This window comes from Mobula birostris, chromosome 23 (genome assembly GCF_030028105.1).
Source record: "Mobula birostris isolate sMobBir1 chromosome 23, sMobBir1.hap1, whole genome shotgun sequence".
Lineage (NCBI taxonomy): Eukaryota > Metazoa > Chordata > Chondrichthyes > Myliobatiformes > Myliobatidae > Mobula > Mobula birostris.
The window spans coordinates 20882554-20900996 of NC_092392.1; the positions used below are offsets into that span (position 1 = coordinate 20882554).

Here is an 18443-nt window from a genome sequence, read left to right on the forward strand (position 1 = left end):
GCAAGTGTCGCCACACTTCTGGCACCTAAATAGCTTGCCCACAAATCACTAACCCTAACCACACATCTTTGGAATGTGGTAGGAAAGCAGAACATCCAGAGGAAATTCACCTGATCTAGGAGAGAACAGATTCCCGTTGAAGATGGCGCTACTGAAAGTGAGTGACAGCTTACTGGTAGTTCAAAAGGCAAGGAATTCGACGAAAACATTATCAGTAACACCTTTTCTGAGGTAAATTGTGTTAAACTATCCCCACAAACAATGAAGAGGCAGGCGAAGGCGAAGCCGATTTGAGGAATGAACTATGCTGGTGCGTTGCAAAATCACACAGATGGAGTTGGAGTGAGCAACTCGGAGAGGAGGTATCAAGGCAGAGGAATTTCGATACACAAGTGAGAGTCTGGATTGCTGTAAGCACTGAGCCAACTTGGAGGGGTTAAGAATGGCTTCCCACTGGGCGGTGGGGTCTAGGTTCGGACTGTTTTGCTGCAGCGGGGCCCAGGTCCTAATGTGAAGCACGATCCACTGTTTGGACAATTTAAATACCAGCTCAGATAGACTGGAAAGGCAGGGTTTTGGGACCAGAGGCGAGGGCCGATTTCGCCCACTCTCCTGCGATGTGTAGTCTTCTCTCCGCAGCGCTGAGGCTGTGAGACTGCCCTGGCTGCTGTGCTTCATTGTCTGCGAGCTTCACAGTGACCCGCCCCGCTAGTACGATGAACTGAGACCAAGGCTTGGACCTATTCCAGACTGCTCCAGGGATTCCGATCCATGGACTCAATTTAGTTCAGCATGCTGTTGCTCCCTTCAATTGCATGGTTTGTGTTTATTTTCCTCTTTCTCTGTGCATTGGGTGTTGGTCTTTATTTTTTTTTAAATTGGAGTCTTTCAGGTTTCTTGCTTTGCAGCTGCATCTCAAGGTTGTATAATTAATACATTCTTTGATATTAAATGTACTTTGAATTTGAATTTAAACTCCTTACAGATAGTGACTGGAATCAAACCTGGATCGCTGATCGTTGCTACTGTAAAGTGTTTGCTCTAACTGCTATACTAACGTCTGACCCTATCCTATCCAGTCTCTTATCATCACTCAGGCCCTCCTGTCCTCTTGAAAGCTTAATGGGCAGGTGCTTTTTTTCAAACTTTCCTCAGTCTGCCTGCTGCTGAGAAGACTTTGAGTGTCTTCTCATTCAGTTCCTATCCCCATAGGATAGTTTCGTGTAAGTTGTCACCATCATTGCCCTGCCCAAGTCGGCAACTGAGCCCCTAAGGTCATACCAGAACTTATAAAGAATTATAAAGACTTGTAAGCTCACCTGGTTCTGTTGCAACAGCATATGAGTCATGAAGGATTTTCTCAACAGGTGTGGAATGGAGCCTAATATTAGAAATAAAATCAGTAAAAGGCAGCAGTTATAGTTCGAACTATTCATATCCATTCCACAAAACAAGTCCCATTGTTCTACAACAGTTTAAAGTAATCATCTCTTTACAGTTGATCTATCTCATAGATTTCCTGCTACCCGCATCTGGTTAAAATTACTCCTTTAACATTGTGTTCTGAAACTTTATTTTGGGATGTCGTTATAAGTTATCAATATTTTGTAAGGCTAAATGCAACTCAAAAATGGAATCAAAGTTAAAAACTTGGGTTATGATCAATAAATATCGGACAGCATAATACAGATTGAAGCATCCCTGAACTTCTGGCCACTGTAGAACTCAAATGATCCCAAACGAAAGTACTGGTTTTCTCAGCTTTAGTAAAGACACCATGGCAACCTCATTATTTACCAGTAATTGTTTTACACAACAGATAAGCAGGAAGCACTTTTGTGCCCGTTTTAAAAAAAAATCAATGAATAAAAACCGTCCTTATTCAGTGGATTAGTTTTTATTTAATTTATAGGAATCTAATGAACCTGGAACTTTCAAGAAAATTAGGCTGAGCAAGGTTTTTATTTGATTTATTTTCACAAGGATTGCTTTACGTATTAAAAATAAATGGGACTGCTACAATGCTGAACGCCTTATGTATTTAGCCTCCACTGTTCGACGGGTCCCAGTCAAATCACTGTCTCTTATCTTCAAAAGGCAGGGCCTCAAAAAGGCAGAATTGATCGCTCAGGACCTCACCATCTAGAACATATCCTCTTCTCATTACTACCATCAGGGAGGAGGTACAAGAGCCTGAAGACACACATTCAATGCTTTAGGAACAGTTTCTACCCCTCCACCAGCACGGAATGGTCCATGAACTCATGAACACTACCTCACATTTGTGCTCTCTTTCACATTACGTATTTATTTTTAAATATATTATATTTATTATTGCAACTTATAGCAATTATTTATACATTAAAACAAATTTCACGACATACTGTATGGCAGAGATAATCATCCTAATTCTGAATCTGACAACACCCCTGAATCTATGGGGGCTTGCTCTGGGAGACCTCCTTCAAACTGCTCAACTACAGAGCCAACAACTTGGTTGGTTTACCAGCATCCAACAGCAGATACATTCTGCAACAACATGCTGACAATAGGCACTACACGTGGAATAATGCCATTAGATCTGACATGGGAAATGGCAGATCCACCCACTTATAGACGAGAGAAAGTGCTCAGCAAACTTCTGGAGTTGGGTGATTCGGATAACTATGGAGCATTCATGGTACATTTCAGGAAACACCAGCTGCCATACATGCTGAATTAAACAAAAGGGCACCAATGTACCTTCCAATTTCAAGGCAGACACATGTTGTGCAACATTAGTCATGCAGCTAATCGTGATATTAGATCAGCAACGTAAAAGTAATCAAAAGCATCACTAAAATGATTCAAATTTTTCAGCCACTGTAATAAACCATTGATTTGACAGAAGTGGATTCATATTATGGAACAGAGTGGGTTTATAAGTAATGAACAGAAGAGATTCTGCAGATTCTGGAAGTCAGGAGCAACACACATACAAAATTCTGTGGGACCTCAGCAGGTCAGGCAGCATCTATGGAGGGGAATACATAGTGGACATTTCGGGCATCAAGAATGGATAGGAAGTTGGGGGGGGGGGGAGGAGGGAGGGAGAGGAGGAGGGAGGGAGAGGAGGAGGGAGGGAGAGGAGGAGGGAGGGAGAGGAGGAGGGAGGGAGAGGAGGAGGGGGAGAAGAGGAGGGGGAGGAGAGGAGGGGGAGAAGAGGAGGGGGAGAAGAGGAGGGGGAGAAGAGGAGGGGGAGAAGAGGAGGGGGAGAAGAGGAGGGGGAGAAGAGGAGGGGGAGAATCTAGAAGCTGATATTTGAAGCGAGGTGAGGGTGAAGGTGGTGGGTGGGAGAAGGGGATGAAGTTAGGAGGTGAGAAGTGGCAGGCTAAAGAAGGAATCTGATAGGAGAGGACAATGGGAATGGACATTATATTTTACAGGATTGTAGAAAAGTTTGAAAAATGGTATTGTCAATTGATATTAAGCTCACTAGTATTTTCTAGGACAAATGCCTAAATGCAGACAGTGAAATTGATAATAAGATAAAACTGCTGGAAGAACTCAGCAGGTCACCTTGATCGTCAACAGTTTGAGAAAGACTCTGCATCAGGACCCAGTGACAGTCAAGCTCTGCACACTATTACAACATGCAGGTCCTCATTAGAATAGTCTTTAACAGTATCACGTGACAATTTTAGTCTTAACTCACTGTTTCTCTGGTTGCACTACAGCAATTTTCTTCTGTTTCTGACCTATAAGTTAGAAAAAAAGAAAGATTATTTCCCAGGCAGACTTAATTCTTTGAATTGGAGATTGTTCTCACAACCCAGTGATGGACAAGATAAAGACGGGCAATTTCTCTTTAAGTGGGTGAAGCTTATTCTCAGCAGTAGCATAAAAGTGCCAATGATTTTACGATCCCATTTAAGCGCACCATTTTATTTCAAATGACAATGACAATATTGTCAGTGGTTCAACAAACACACTTAAAATTCCAGCCCGTCTATGGAGACATGCATGCCAGTCTAAACCTTGTTCATACTCTGTAAAGTCTGGAAGTCAATACTTGGATCTGGCTTTCTGAAGGACTTGCCTTATTTCCCCATGTAAGCTCACCAATCAATCCCATAAGCTTAATCCATCTTAAACTTCCTAGCAAACACTCAAAAATCCACTATTCAAGTACACCGAACATTTAATTTGACCTGAATAATGGGTACTTCATCAATGATACTTACAGACTGAACGACATGGTGGGGTTAGGGGATAGCCATTTGCTTCACACCAACCAACTGGAAAAATATCCATTGATTCTACATCAACAATGTATTCCGGGATAGATTTCTTTGAATCTGAAATACAGAAAAGTAATTTTTTAAAATGAGTAACTCTCACAAAATGCTGGAGGAACTCAGGTCAGGCAGCATCTATGGAAAGGAATGAAGAGACGACATTTCAGATGATACCCTTCAGCAGGACTGGAAAGGGGAAAGAAGCCAAAATAAGGTGGTGTGGAGGAGGGGGGAGATGACAAGCTAGGGGGCGAGGGGGAAAGTCTGTGGTTGGGGGAGGAGGGATGAAGTGAGAAACTGGGAGGTGACAGATGGAAAAGGTGAAGAAGGAGGAATCTGAGAGAAGATAGTGAACCACTGGGGAAATGGAAGGAGGAGGGGCACCAGAGGGAGATGATAGCTAGATGAGGACAAGAGAATAGGTAAAGGGGGAGTCAGGACGAGGAATGGAAAAAGACAGAGGGGGAAGCATGATGAACTTACTGTAAGATAAATCTATGTTCATGCTATCAGGTTGGAGGCAACTCAGAAGGACTAATATGACTGATCATAAAAAAGAATCACCTGCACCTCTCAATCTTATTGTCCTGCCTTCTCCCCATAAACTTTGATACCCATACTAATCAAGAACCTATCAACTTCCACTTCAAATATACCCGAAGACCTTGAGCCGTTTTGGGTCTTTTAACTGAGAAAGGCTGTGCTGGAATTGAAAAGGTCCAGAGGAGATTCATGAGAATGATCCAGCGAATTAAAGGGTTAATGTATGAGGAGCATTTTATGTCTTTGGGGGTGTACTCACTGGATTTTAGAAGAATGAGGGAGGGATCTCACTGAATCCTATAGAATACTGAAAGGCCTAGATAGAATGGATGTGGACTTATGACCAGACGGTACAGCCTCAGAATACAAGGATGTCCCTTTAGAACAGAGATGTAGAAGAATTTCTTCAGGCAGATGGTGGTGAAATCATGGGATTCACTGCCACAGATGGCTGTGGAGGCCAAGACATTGGGTTAGTCGTGGAGAGGAGGTCACAAAACAAACTGTCATCCATTATGGAGAATCAGGCACATCCTTTCCATGACCTACCCGAAAAAGCAGCAGAGCACCCTTTTGAACAGGCTCAATCAGCTCAGCTGTCACAAGGACTGTTGCAGAAAATCTTCCCTACCAAGTGCAATGAGCATATACAACATGTTATATGAACATGAGCATAGTTCATCTCTGTGCAACAAGAGAACACACATCATAGTACAAACGTCTGTTTTATTATTTCATATATTATTATTGCACATTGGTAAAGTATTATTCTGCATATTATTCTGTACTTTATTAATTATTATATTTATTATTATTGCTAGGTGTGTGTTTTTATATGTTGCTGCTGTAACAAAATAATTTCCCACTCGGGATTAAATTAAATTAAATTAAAGGCATCCGTTAGTCTTGCGAGACCATGGATCTGCGCCTGGAAAGTCTTCACTCTCCAGGGCGCAGACCTGGACAAGCTTGTATGGAAGACCGGCAGTTGCCCATGCTGCAAGTCTCGCCTCTCCACGACACCGATGTTGTCCAAGGGAAGGGCATTAGGACCCATACAGCTTGGCACCTGTATCGTCGCAAGTGCCTTGCTCAAGGACACAACATGTTCCCTCGGCTGGGGCTCGAACTCACGATCTTCAGGTAGCCAGTCCAATGCCTTAACCACTTGGCCACTCAGGATTAATAAAGTACTTACTATTATTATATTTAAAGCAGAAGTTGATAGATCCTTGATTAGTTTGGGTGTCAAAGGTAATGGGGAGAAGACAGAAGATTGGCTTTGCAGGGCAGAATAAATTAGTTTTCATCGAATGGCAGAGCAGTCTCAATGCACTGAATAGCCTAATTTGGCTCCTATGACTTAGGTTTTCAGTTTTTTTTTTCTAAAAAATGAAATAAGAGGTTGACTATATAGTCAGATGCAGAAACGTGCAATCAGTGAACAGTTTCAGTTTCATTAGCACCTCCACAGATAAAGAAATCGTGCATACTCTTGCACATAGAAAGGTTTTCTTTGCTTTTAAATGCCAAGGAATACTGGCACTGCAGTTGCACAGGTACCAACTATCTCCAACAGGAGGAAGTCTAAGCACACTTCCTTCAAATATGCTGAACATCAAATCTGCAACATCCAGGCAACCACGACTGAGGAGAAACTTAACAAGCCACACACGTGATGAATGCACTAAGGCAAACGAGAAACCGGATTCTGTGGTAGGTGACTCACCATTTAACTCACAATGCCTGCTCACCATCTTTTAAATGGTGGTATGTTGCCTCCCAGGTGCCAGGGTCTGTGATGTCTCAGACTGCGTCCACGGCATTCTAAAGGGGCAGGGTGAACAGGCGGAAGTTCGGGAGGGTTTAAACTAACTTGGCAGGGGTTGGAAACTGGAATTATACAGCTGAGGATGGAGCAGTTGGTATACAGGTGCAGTGTGTAGTGAGACTGTGGAGGAAGGACGGGCAGGCCACAGGACACAATTGCAGTCAGTGGGACGAGTTAACAGTGTAACAGGGGACCAAAATCAAAAAGGGTGATAATACATAATTGAAAGCGATATATTTAAGTGCATGCAGTATAAGGAATAAGACAGATGATCTTGTTGCACTGTTAGAGATTGGCAGGTATGATATTGTGGGCAACTCCAAGTCATCGCTGAAAGACCATAGATGGGAGCTTAACATCCAAGGGTACACATGGTATTGAATGTACGGGCAGGTACACAGAGAGTGGTGGGGTAGATCTATTGGTAAAAGATGAAATCAAATCCTTAGAAAGAGGTGACATAGCATTGGAAGATGTAGAACCCTTGTGGGTAGAGTTAAGAAACCGCAAGAGTTAAAAGACCCTGATGCAAATTACATACAGGCCTCTAAACAGTAGCAAAGAAGTGGGCCAGAAATTGCAACGGGAGATAGAAAAAGCATGTAAAACATCAATGTTGTGATAATCATGGGGGATTTCTAAATGCAGATAGATTGGAAAAAGCTGGCTGGTGCTCGATCCCAAGAAAGGGGATTTGTAGAATGTCTACGAGATGGATTTTTAGAGCAGCTTGTGGTTGAGGTCACTAGGGGAACAGCATTTCTGGATTGGGTGTTGTGTAATGAACCAGATTTGATTAGGAGCTTAAGGTAAAGGAGTCCTTTATCCTAGAATTTACCCTGCAATTTGAGAAGGAGAAGCTAAAATCAGATGTATCAGTATAACAGTGGGGAAAAGGAAATTATAGAGGCATGAGAGAGGAGCTGGCCAAAAGTTGATTGGAAGGGGGCACTAGCAGGGACAGCGGCAGTACTGTAATGGCTGCTGTTTCGGGGTGAAACTTGAAAGTCATTGGAAAAATCCATCCCAAAGATGAAGTATTTTTATAAAGGAATGATGGGGCAACTGTAGCTGACAAATGAAGTCAAAGACAGCATGCAAGTAAAAGAGAAGACATATAATATAGCAAAAAAATAGTGGGGAGGTAGAGGATTTTAAAAAGCAACAGAAGGCAACTAAAAAAAAAGAAAAGATGAAATATGAGGGTAATCTAGTCAATAATAAAGGAGGATACAAAATTTTTTTCAGATATATAAAGAGTGAAAGAGACAAGAATGGATATCAAACTGCTGGAAAATGACACTGGAGAGGTAGTAATGAGGGAGGAAGAAATGGTGGATGAACTTAATGAGTATGTTGTTTCAGTCTTCACTGTGGAAGACACCAACAGAATGACAGAAATGCAAGATTGTCAGAGTATCGTTGCTATTTCTAAGAGAAAGTGTTTGGGAAGTTGAAAAATTTGAAGGAAGCCACGTCAGCTGGACCAGATGTACTACACCCCAGGGTTCTGAGAGAAGTGGCTGTCGAGATTGTAGAAGCATTTGCAATGGTCTTTAAAGAATCACTAGAGTCTGGTATAGAATAATTATTAAGGATGAGGTTTCGGGGTATTTGGAGGCACATGATAAAACGGGTTAAGGTCCGAATGGTTTTCTAAAGGGAAAATCCTGCTCAACAAACCTGTTGGAATTCATTGAGATAACAGGCATGACAGGCAAAGGAGTGTCATTGGATGTCGCTTATTTGGATTTTCAGATGGCCTTTGACAAGGTGCAACACGAGGCTGCTTAACAAAATAAGAGCCCTTGGTATTATGGGAGAGGTACTAGAATGGATAGAAGATTGACCGACTGGCAGGAAGCAGAGTAGGAATAAAGGGGGCCTTTTCTGGTTGGCTGCAGGTGACAAGTGGCTTGCAGTTTGAGTCGTTGGTAAGGAAGGTAAATACAATGTCAGAATTCATTTCAAGAGGACAAGAATACAAAAACAAGGATGTAATGTTGAGGCTTTATAAGGCATTGGTCAATCTGGACTTGGAGTATTATGACCAGCTTTGGGCCGCTTATCAAAGGAAGGATGTGCTAGCATTTGAGAGAGTCCAGAGGATGTTCATGAGAATTATCCCAGAAATAAAAGGGTTAACATATGAGCAGCCTTTGATGGTTCTGGGCCTGTACTCATCAGAGTTCAGACGAATGGGTGGTGGTGGTGGGGGGGGCGGTGTTCATTCAAACCCATTGAATATTGAAAGGTCTGGACTGAGTGGATGTAGAAAAGATATTTCCTATAGTGAGGGAGTCCTGAACCACAGGTAACAGCCTCGGAATCATTGGCCAATGCGTATATTTAAGGCAGAGGTTGATAGGTTCTTGATTAATCTGGGTCTCAAAGGTTACTGGGCGAATGCAGGAGAATGGGGTTGAGAGGGATAATTTGGCTCCTAGGTCTTATGGTCTAAATGAGAGTCAGGAATGGTCCATGATATTTTCCACTTCAGCAATACACAAAATGCTAGAGGAACTCAGTGGGTCAGGCAGCATCTCTGAAGGGACTAGGCAGTCAAAGTTTTGGTTTGAGACCCTTCATCTGGACTGAAAGATAGTGGGGAAAATAGCCTGATTCACCGACTGTCCATTTCCCACAGGTCAGGCTGTCTGACCTGACTGCTTCCAGAACCCTGTGTGTTTTTCTGGATCCCAGCATCTCTCAAGTCTCCAATATTTTCCAATTGCATGGATGAATGTGCCTTTAACACATATCCTGGAAAAAAACAATTCACTTGATTGTCACTACATTTACCACCTCAAAGCAACCACTCTCTCCACCACAGAGAAAGGAGCTACCACAATGTACTCTCGCAACTTGCCAAGATGTTGACAATTCTTCCTAACCCCACAGGAACACCATCACCTGCACGTCCTTGTCAACTCCCACATCATCCTAACAGGAAACAAATCACCATTCCTTCATTGTCATGCAGAAAAGATTACTGGTAGTTGGACTATAGGATAGGCTAGGACTTTTCTCCATGGAGCGCAGGAGGCTGATGAGTGATGTTATAAAGGTATATAAAATCATATGGCTCACAGATAAGGCAAATGCTCACAGCCTGTTTTCAAGAGTAGAGCAATTTGCATCTAGAGAGCATAGGATTACGGTGAGAGGGGAAAGATTTAAAAGGGATCTAAAGGGCAGCTTCTTCACACAAAGGGTGGTGTTTATGTGGAGCAATCTGTCAGAGAAAGTGGTAGAGATGGATCCAATTACAGTGTTGAAAAATACACTTGGATCAGTATATGAATGGGGAAGGTTTACAAGGATATTGGCCAAATATGAGGGAATGGGACCAGCTCAAGCTGGGCTGAATGGCTTGTTCTGTACCGTACAAATCTATGATCTCAATAACCACTCTGTTACTTTCCAAACTACAAGAAACACAAATACACACCATGGAATATCTACATACTTCCTCCTGGGCTGGTTTCTTCAGTAATGTTTTAAAAAATCCATATGTGCTGGAGGGGAAAGATCCCACATCCGACAAAATTTCCTTTGAATCCACACAAGGAAATTCAGGGCTATATCAAGGTTATTTACAATATTAAATTTGCTGTCAGTTATTATTTTTGTAGTCGACTAAATACTTGGGAGTTAAAACTATGCTAGTTATACGGAATATAAAAGAAAAGCTTCCATAAATAGTGTATGAAGTTTGAACATAGCAATTTTATCTTTTTGTGCAAGCTATCATTTATTGACCACATACATCAGCGTCGGCATTGTGCCTTCAGGATTTATTCCTCTTCATGTGAAAAAACATTTGAGGCTAGATGGGTTTTCATTGAAGTTTCAGAAATGGCACTTTATTATTTCCACTCACAATAAATATAGAAAGAACATTTATAGCAAATGATTTTAAATAGATCCAGTGAGGAATAGCTTTCATTTGTTTCTGAATTGTCATGTAAAATATATTTTCTGGATATCCTTCAAGTCTTTTAGTTTTCATTTGCAGTCAAATTCAGGGGACTTTTTTTTTGATTATTAAAAAAAATCTGACAAGACTGCATCAACTGTCAGTCTCAATATAGTCAAATTAAATTTAAAGTGGCAAATAATGACATGCATATTTCAAAATCTATTAATTGTAGAAATCTCCTCTGCCTATTAGGGCACTACTGTTAGGCCCATGACCAGTTCATCCGACAACGACTTGGGTCGGTCAGTAGTCTGCTGAAGCTCTTTAAAAACAAATATAAATTCTACAAAGTTGACATTTATTGCTGGCATGGGATCTTATCCATTTTCAAAAAAATAAGACGTTATATTTTCCCCAAGTAGTCCTTTGCGGGCTTTTCTTCAGCTTTCAAATCAGTTAAAAGTAAAATAATCCAAGATTTATTTATGCAATAATAAACATTTTCAGTGTTTCTGATATCATGTACAAAAACATATGATTTGAGATTCTTTATCACAAGCGAACTGAAGAAATAATTTAGTAACCGACTGTCTCAGTATGGCAGCCCCAGGCTCTTGAATCTATTAATGTCATCAGGAAGATTGCTTTAGTTCAACTCTAACCTGTTCTGCCTGGCTCCACTGCATCTAACTTTCCCTTACACCTCATCCCATACCTTACCTCACAGGGTGCTGAAACTTAAATTTTGCTACCTCTGAGATCATATATTGTAATTTATTCCAAGCTTACCCTCCTGCTCCATGCCCTAAAAATCTGAGATCATTAAGTCCTACTCGCCATAAGACATGACTAGAATTAAGCTATTCGGCCCATTGAGTCTGCTCCGTCATTCCAATATGGCTGATTATATGTCAAAAAACAGTTTGCCTGCCTTATCCCTGTATCTTTTGACACCCTTATTAATCAAGTACCTATCAACTTCCCAATGACCTATACCCAACGACCTGGTCTCCACAGCCGTCTATGACAATGAGTTCCACAGATTCATCACCCTCTAGCTAAAGTTGTTTCTCAACTCTGTTCTAAAGGGACATCATTGTATTCTGAGAGCGGGAGTTTGTAGGACGGGAGACAATATGGTGAAGTGGGGTTTAAAGATCAGCGAATCCTGTGAGTGTGGCGAAAGGGTGCAGAACGTTGAACACGTTCTGCACAACTCCCTCTCTCACCTGATTTAGCTGACACTGACCTGCTCAACATCAACCAAACAACACTAGAGTGGCTGGCTGTCTGGTGTGGCAAGAAATGATGATGATTGTATTCTGAGGCTGTGTCCTCTAGTCCTAAACTCGCCCACTCTCCACGTCCACCCTATGATATTATGATTCTAGTGGCTCTACTTTTGGCAGCTGGGCCTTCAGATGCCAAGGCCTTAAACACTCGAGCTCCTGCAACGTTTCTGCCTCTCTACTTCTCTTTCCTCCTTTAAGATGGTCTCTGACACCTCACTTTGCTCACGTACGTGCATTATTAACAAGTCTTTACGGATCAAGGGCACCCACGATAATACACCCATGAAGTCCTTCGATAGAGTAGCTTTATTTGTCGCATGTACATCAAAACATTCAGTGAAATGAACCATTTGCGTCAATGACCAACAGTACAGGAAGGTGCTGGGGGCACCCTACAAGTGTCACCATGCTTTCAGGGCCAACATGGCATGCCCACAACTTACTACCCATATGTCTTTGAAATGTATATGAGGAGGAAATTGGAGCGCCAGGTGGAGACCTATGCAGTCACGGGGAGAACACATGAACTCCTTACAGGCAGAAACAAAAACTGAACCCTGATCACTGGCACTATAAACTATTACACTAAGACACAGACGCAAAACAATTAACAAATGAGCAACACTTTATACACCTGGGGCATTCAACAAAACTGCTCAAAAATTAAACTTGTCTACATTGCATTAAGAAATATTTAAAATTCTGCCCACCAATTTTCCCTATGTATGATATTAGTCTGATTTCAACAATATTAGTAAGAAAAAGATCTGATTACATGTATATCACACACTTACAGGGTAATGATATTTATACTAATGAAATTGTTTTTTTCATATATATTTGAAAGCCCCCCCCCCCCACCTATTCTTCTTTGTATGGAAGGATATTTAATGAATTATTTCCAGAAGACATGTCAGAGATTGATCAACAGATGACCGTCAGAATCATGAACAAATCACTAAATTGCAAAGATGCAATACACCTTGAACAATTACCACAGTATTGTCAAGAGTACCACTGCATCCATACAAAACATTGATTTTGAAAGGTTGTCTTCTCAAATACTGTTGATATTTAAATCACACCACCCCCCAAAGCACAAAATGACAATTGAGAATTCAGATGCAGTTAGTGACTACTTTGACTTTTACGTTTAGCTTTTCCCCTCATATGTCCGCTCTTCCTTTTGCAGCAAGGTTTTTCACCAGGCTTGTGGAAGAAAAAGTGAGTTTACAAAAAGGACAAAGCTGGTTAAATGTGTGGATCCCAACCTCTTCCTAATTAAATAATTCCTCTGCCTCTTGAAGGCAGCCCAACTACCTACAACTTCCAATAAATGTATCGAATCCAAACATGAATGGGCGTAGAGTGTCACGAAAACTATTTTAAAATTTGTTCTGTGTTCCTTTCTCATTCAGTTCAGGGCATTTGTATACACATTTGCAAACAACAGGAGGCATTGCACTTGTGTCAAACCACAATAAAACACTTTATTAGAACCAGCACAAATGCAATACAGAAAAAAAAAATGTCTACATTAGTAGCAGTACAGAAATCAAAACAATACATCCATAAACAAACTGCCTGTGGAACGCTGACAGACTTTCACACAGCCCCTGGTCTCTCTAACTCAACACCTTTTAACTCTCTCTACGTACTTGTCCCTATCTTCTTTAACTCTTAGCACTAGCAATGGTCATGACCTCGCCCATGACAAAACTCTCCTTTACACAAAGAAAGTGCCCCTTTTTATACCCTTCAAAATCCATTACGAGTACTTTCTCATGCATTTGGTACCTGCACATACACAAAGATCTCACTTTTCCCAGACAAACAAGTTTTTCACCATTATCCATTATCATGGCTGCAGACTTGCACTCCCTTAAATTTCTCAAAACAATCCCACTCCAAGCACCCACCATTTTGTCTCACAGACTTCCATTTTATTTTAGCATATACCAAGGAGGAACCACAGTTAACTCTTTCCATACAGGTTACAGTCAAATTATACAGGTTTCTCCCGCCATCCGAAGGTAGAGCGTTCCTATGAAACGGTTCGTAAGCCGAAATGTCGTAAAGTGAAGAAGCAATTACCATTTATTTATATGGGAAAATTTTGTGAGCGTTCGTAGATCCAAAAATAACCTACCAAATCATGCTAAATAACACACAAAACCTAAATTAACAGTAACATATAGTAAAAGCAGGAATGATATGATAAATACACAGCCTATATAAAGTAGAAATACTTTTCCACAATCATTACTGAACTGTTCTCCGTAGCGAAAGTCTCACGCAAGTGCCGTCAGCAGAAAATCTCACGCAAGCACTCTCCAGTAACCTTTAAGCTATGAAGCTGCCAAATCATACCAAATAACACGTAAAAATACACAGCCTATATAAAGTAGAAATAATGTATGTACAGTGTAGTATCACTTACAGGAATCGGGAAGACAGCCAGCACACTGATGATGGTGTGTTAGACTGAGTCGTCGCAGGTTGGGTGGTGCAGTGGCCCCCACCCTCCAAGCCGCCGAGCGATACACTGCCGCGAGGCATACAAGGGTGCAATGGTAGCTGGGAGGCACACAGTATATCTTTAAGAAAAAAGCCAAAATAAACAAGCTAATTAATTAGGTGCCGCCAGGCAGGTAATTGTCGGCCCAGATCAGTGCCGATTTCCGATTACGTCGTCTCTGATCTGGGCCGGCAATTACGTGTCGGCGGCACCTAATTAATCAGCATGTTTATTTCGGCTTTTTTCTTAAAGATGTGCTGTGTGCCTCCCGGCTACCGTTGCATTCTCCGTGAATCGGTGTCTGTCCGTGGCCTGGGGGTTGTGGTGGTGGGACACTGGGGTGTCATCTCATCGTCGTCTGTTTCCATTAGAGCAGGCAGCTCATCTTCTCCTATGACTGCCTGCCTCGATGTCGGAGGTCGAGGTTCGTCGTCTGCTGTGGCTGATGTGGAAGGCTTGCTTGACTGCTGAGCCTCGCGTATTTTTCTATCACACAGTTCTTTGTAAGGACTCAAACCATCCTGCAAATATCACCTAAACCGATGTACCCTTTCAAAATTAAAGTCATACTTTATCATTACTCATTCAGTTTCGATTGTTATCCTTTTTTCTTCCAATTGTATCAGCTCTTCATCTATCAGTTCTTGGTCATGGGATGCCAAAACCTCTTCAACATCATGTTCGTCAGCTTCCACAAGCCAAACTCGCTTTGTCCTTACTTGGTTCACCACGATCAAAACGCTTAATTATGTCTAGTTTTATGCTAAGTGTAACACCCTTACGAGCTCTTTTAGGCTTTTCAGATACCATAGAACTCATCTTACAAACGGCTGCTCACAGGCTCATGTTTAAGCAGTGCCGGCGAGAATCCAGGGAGAGCGGCTGCTTGGGGCGCGCACTGCCTTTTATCGCGCGCTGCTTTTTTTTTCTTAACAGTGAGGATTCGTAAAGCGAATGTTCGAAAAGCGGGGGACACCTGTATACTTTACCTTTTAGCAGATCTTATAACACCTGCTTTATTCTTACCTCTGAATGTCTTCCTTGATATGGAATCCACAGCTCCAAAAACGACTCAATTCTATTCTGAAGAATCAGTTAACTGTTATAAAAAAGCCTAAGGTTTGATCTTGTGGTTTACATATATATGATTGATCTTGTTTACATCACGATATTATTTATTGAGATTAGCAGTTTAGATTCATCCTCTGATGTCCAATCTACTTCTTAGAATTCCTATTTCAGGATCTCAAGAGTTAAACATGCTACGCAATCCAGTTACACATTAAGCCTCTGTGATTTGTGAAATCTAGGGGCATGGAATTCCCTGGGATAACCGGAGCATTCAGACACCATTAAGCTTGTTGGATAGTGCAGGCTGAAACATACCGACATTCCAGGCACATGCTGGCCCATGCTCCTGATCCTCACTCCTCCTAACCCCAACTCTAGCCACATATAGACTATTGATATATTATTATTCCGCATTCAATCACAGGGCAAACACAACATGCCACACTCCATGAGAGGGCTCTGGAAAAATGTGTCACACTTAGCAATTTCCCCAAGTAATACACATTAGTACCCAGTATTATGACTTATTACCCAAGGATACCTTTGTGTACACTGTCTTTAGTTACCTGCCACCTTAATATTCTCAGACATTAAGTCAGCAGATCCAATATACATGGACTGGAAGACGTTTAGAGAGGTGGCTTCCTCTACAACCAGCACATTGACACTGGGCCTGTACTTGCTGGAGTTTAGAAGAATGAAGGAGGGGATCTCATTGAAACCTATTGAATAATGCAAGGCGCAGTTAGAATGGATGTGGAGAGGATGCTTCAGTGTGGGAGTCTACGATGAGAGCAGGCACAGCCTCAGACTGGAGGAACATCTATTATTTAACAGAGATGAGGAGGAATTTATTTAGCCAGAGGGAGGTGAATCTGTGGAATTCATGCCAAGTTAGTGGGTATATTTAAAGTGGAGGTTGAAAAGTTCTTGATCAGTCAAGGCATCAAAGTTTATGGGGAAAAGGCAGGAGAATGGGATTGAGAGGGATAATAAATCAGCCACGATGAAATGGTGGCGTAGACTCAATGGGTCAGGGTTAGGGTTTGGCTCCCCCATGTCTTGTGGTCTTAATAACAATCATGAATATGTGCAAGTTTTGACTGGTTATATAGAGAAGTACATTGAGGACTTCACTACTGCTAAACAGGTCTCTGTGAGGGCAAATCAGAAGCCGTAGCTGACATAAGGATTAAGTGAATGTGAACACGAGGAAATCTGCAGACGCTGGAAATTCAAGCAACACACATCAAAGTTGCTGGTGAACGCAGCAGGCCAGGCAGCATCTCTAGGAAGAGGTACATTCGACGTTTCAGGCCAAGACCCTTCGTCAGGACTAACTGAAAGAAGAGCTAGTAAGGCATTTGAAAGTGGGAGGGGGAGGGGGAGATCCAAAATGATAGGAGAAGACAGGAGGGGGAGGGATGGAGCCAAGAGCTGGACAGTTGATTGGCAAAAGGGATATGAGAGGATCATGGGACAGGAGGCCCAGGGAGAAGGAAAAGGGGGAGGGGGGGGAGAAAAGCCCAGAGGATGGGCAAGGGGTATAGTGAGAGGGACAGAGAGAGAAAGAGAGAGAAAAAGAATGTGTGTATATAAATAAATAACAGACGGGGTACGAGGGGGAGGTGGGGCATTAGCGGAAGTTTGAGAAGTCAATGTTCATGCCATCAGGTTGGAGGCTACCCAAACAGAATATAAGGTGTTGTTCCTCCAACCTGAGTGTGGCTTCATCTTTACAGTAGAGGAGGCCGTGGATAGACATATCAGAATGGGAATGGGACGTGGAATTAAAATGGGTGGCCACTGGGAGATCCTGCTTTCTTTGGCGGACAGAGCGTAGGTGTTCAGCGAAACAATCTCCCAGTCTGCGTCAGGTCTCAGCAATATATAGAAGGCCATATTGGGAGCACCGGACGCAGTATATCACCCCAGCCGACTCACAGGTGAAGTGTCGCCTCACCTGGAAGGACTGTCTGGGGCCCTGAATGGTGGTAAGGGAGGAAGTGTAAGGGCATGTGCAGCACTTGTTCCACTTACAAGGATAAGTGCCAGGAGGGAGATCAGTGGGGAGGGATGGGGGGGACGAATAGACAAGGGAGTCGTGTAGGGAGCAATCTCTGTGGAAAGCGGGGGGGGGGGGGAGGGAAAGATGTGTTTAGTGGTGGGATCCCGTTGGAGGTGGTGGAAGTTACGGAGAATAATACGTTGGACCCGGAGGCTAGTGGGGTGGTAGGTGAGGACCAGGGGAACCCTATTCCTAGTGGGGTGGTGGGAGGATGGAGTGAGAGCAGATGTACGTGAAATGGGGGAGATGCGTTTGAGAGCAGAGTTGATGGTGGAGGAAGGGAAGCCCCTTTCTTTAAAAAAGGAGGACATCTCCCTCGTCCTGGAATGAAAAGCCTAATCCTGAGAGCAGATACGGCAGAGACGGAGGAATTGCGAGAAGAGGATGGCATTTTTGCAAGAGACAGGGTGAGAAGAGGAATAGTCCAGATAGCTGTGAGAGTCAGTAGGCTAATAGTAGACATCAGTAGATAAGCTGTCTCCAGAGATAGAGACAGGAAGATCTAGAAAGGGGAGGAAGGTGTCAGAAATGGACCAGGTAAACTTGAGGGCAGGGTGAAAGTTGGAGGCAAAGTTAATGAAGTCAACAAGCTCAGCATGTGTGCATGAAGCAGCGCCAATGCAGTCGTCAATGTAGCGAAGGAAAAGTGGGGGACAGATACCAGAATAGGTTTGGAACATAGACTGTTCCACAAAGCTAACAAAAAGGCAGGCATAGCTAGGACCCATGCGGGTGCCCATAGCTACACCTTTAGTTTGGAGGAAGTGGGAGGAGCCAAATGAGAAATTATTAAGAGTAAGGACTAATTCCGCTAGACGGAGCAGAGTGGTGGTAGAGGGGAACTGACTCGGTCTGGAATCCAAAAAGAAGCGGAGAGCTTTGAGACCTTCCTGATGGGGGATGGAAGTATATAGGGACTGG

At 42.6% G+C, this 18443-nt stretch overlaps 1 protein-coding gene across 4 annotated transcripts in view; it reads right to left on the reverse strand.

Moving 5' to 3' along the window:
- Positions 1-18443, reverse strand: part of sfmbt2 (Scm like with four mbt domains 2) — a 226443-nt gene that overhangs the window by 51543 nt on the left and 156457 nt on the right. For all 4 annotated transcript variants that reach the window (XM_072241179.1, XM_072241180.1, XM_072241177.1 and 1 more), the window contains exons 12-14: positions 4224-4337; positions 3695-3737; positions 1320-1381 (exon numbers count right to left, since the gene is read on the reverse strand). In XM_072241179.1, the coding sequence (XP_072097280.1) occupies positions 1320-1381; positions 3695-3737; positions 4224-4337 (219 nt within the window). The remainder of the gene's footprint in view (positions 1-1319; positions 1382-3694; positions 3738-4223; positions 4338-18443) is intronic.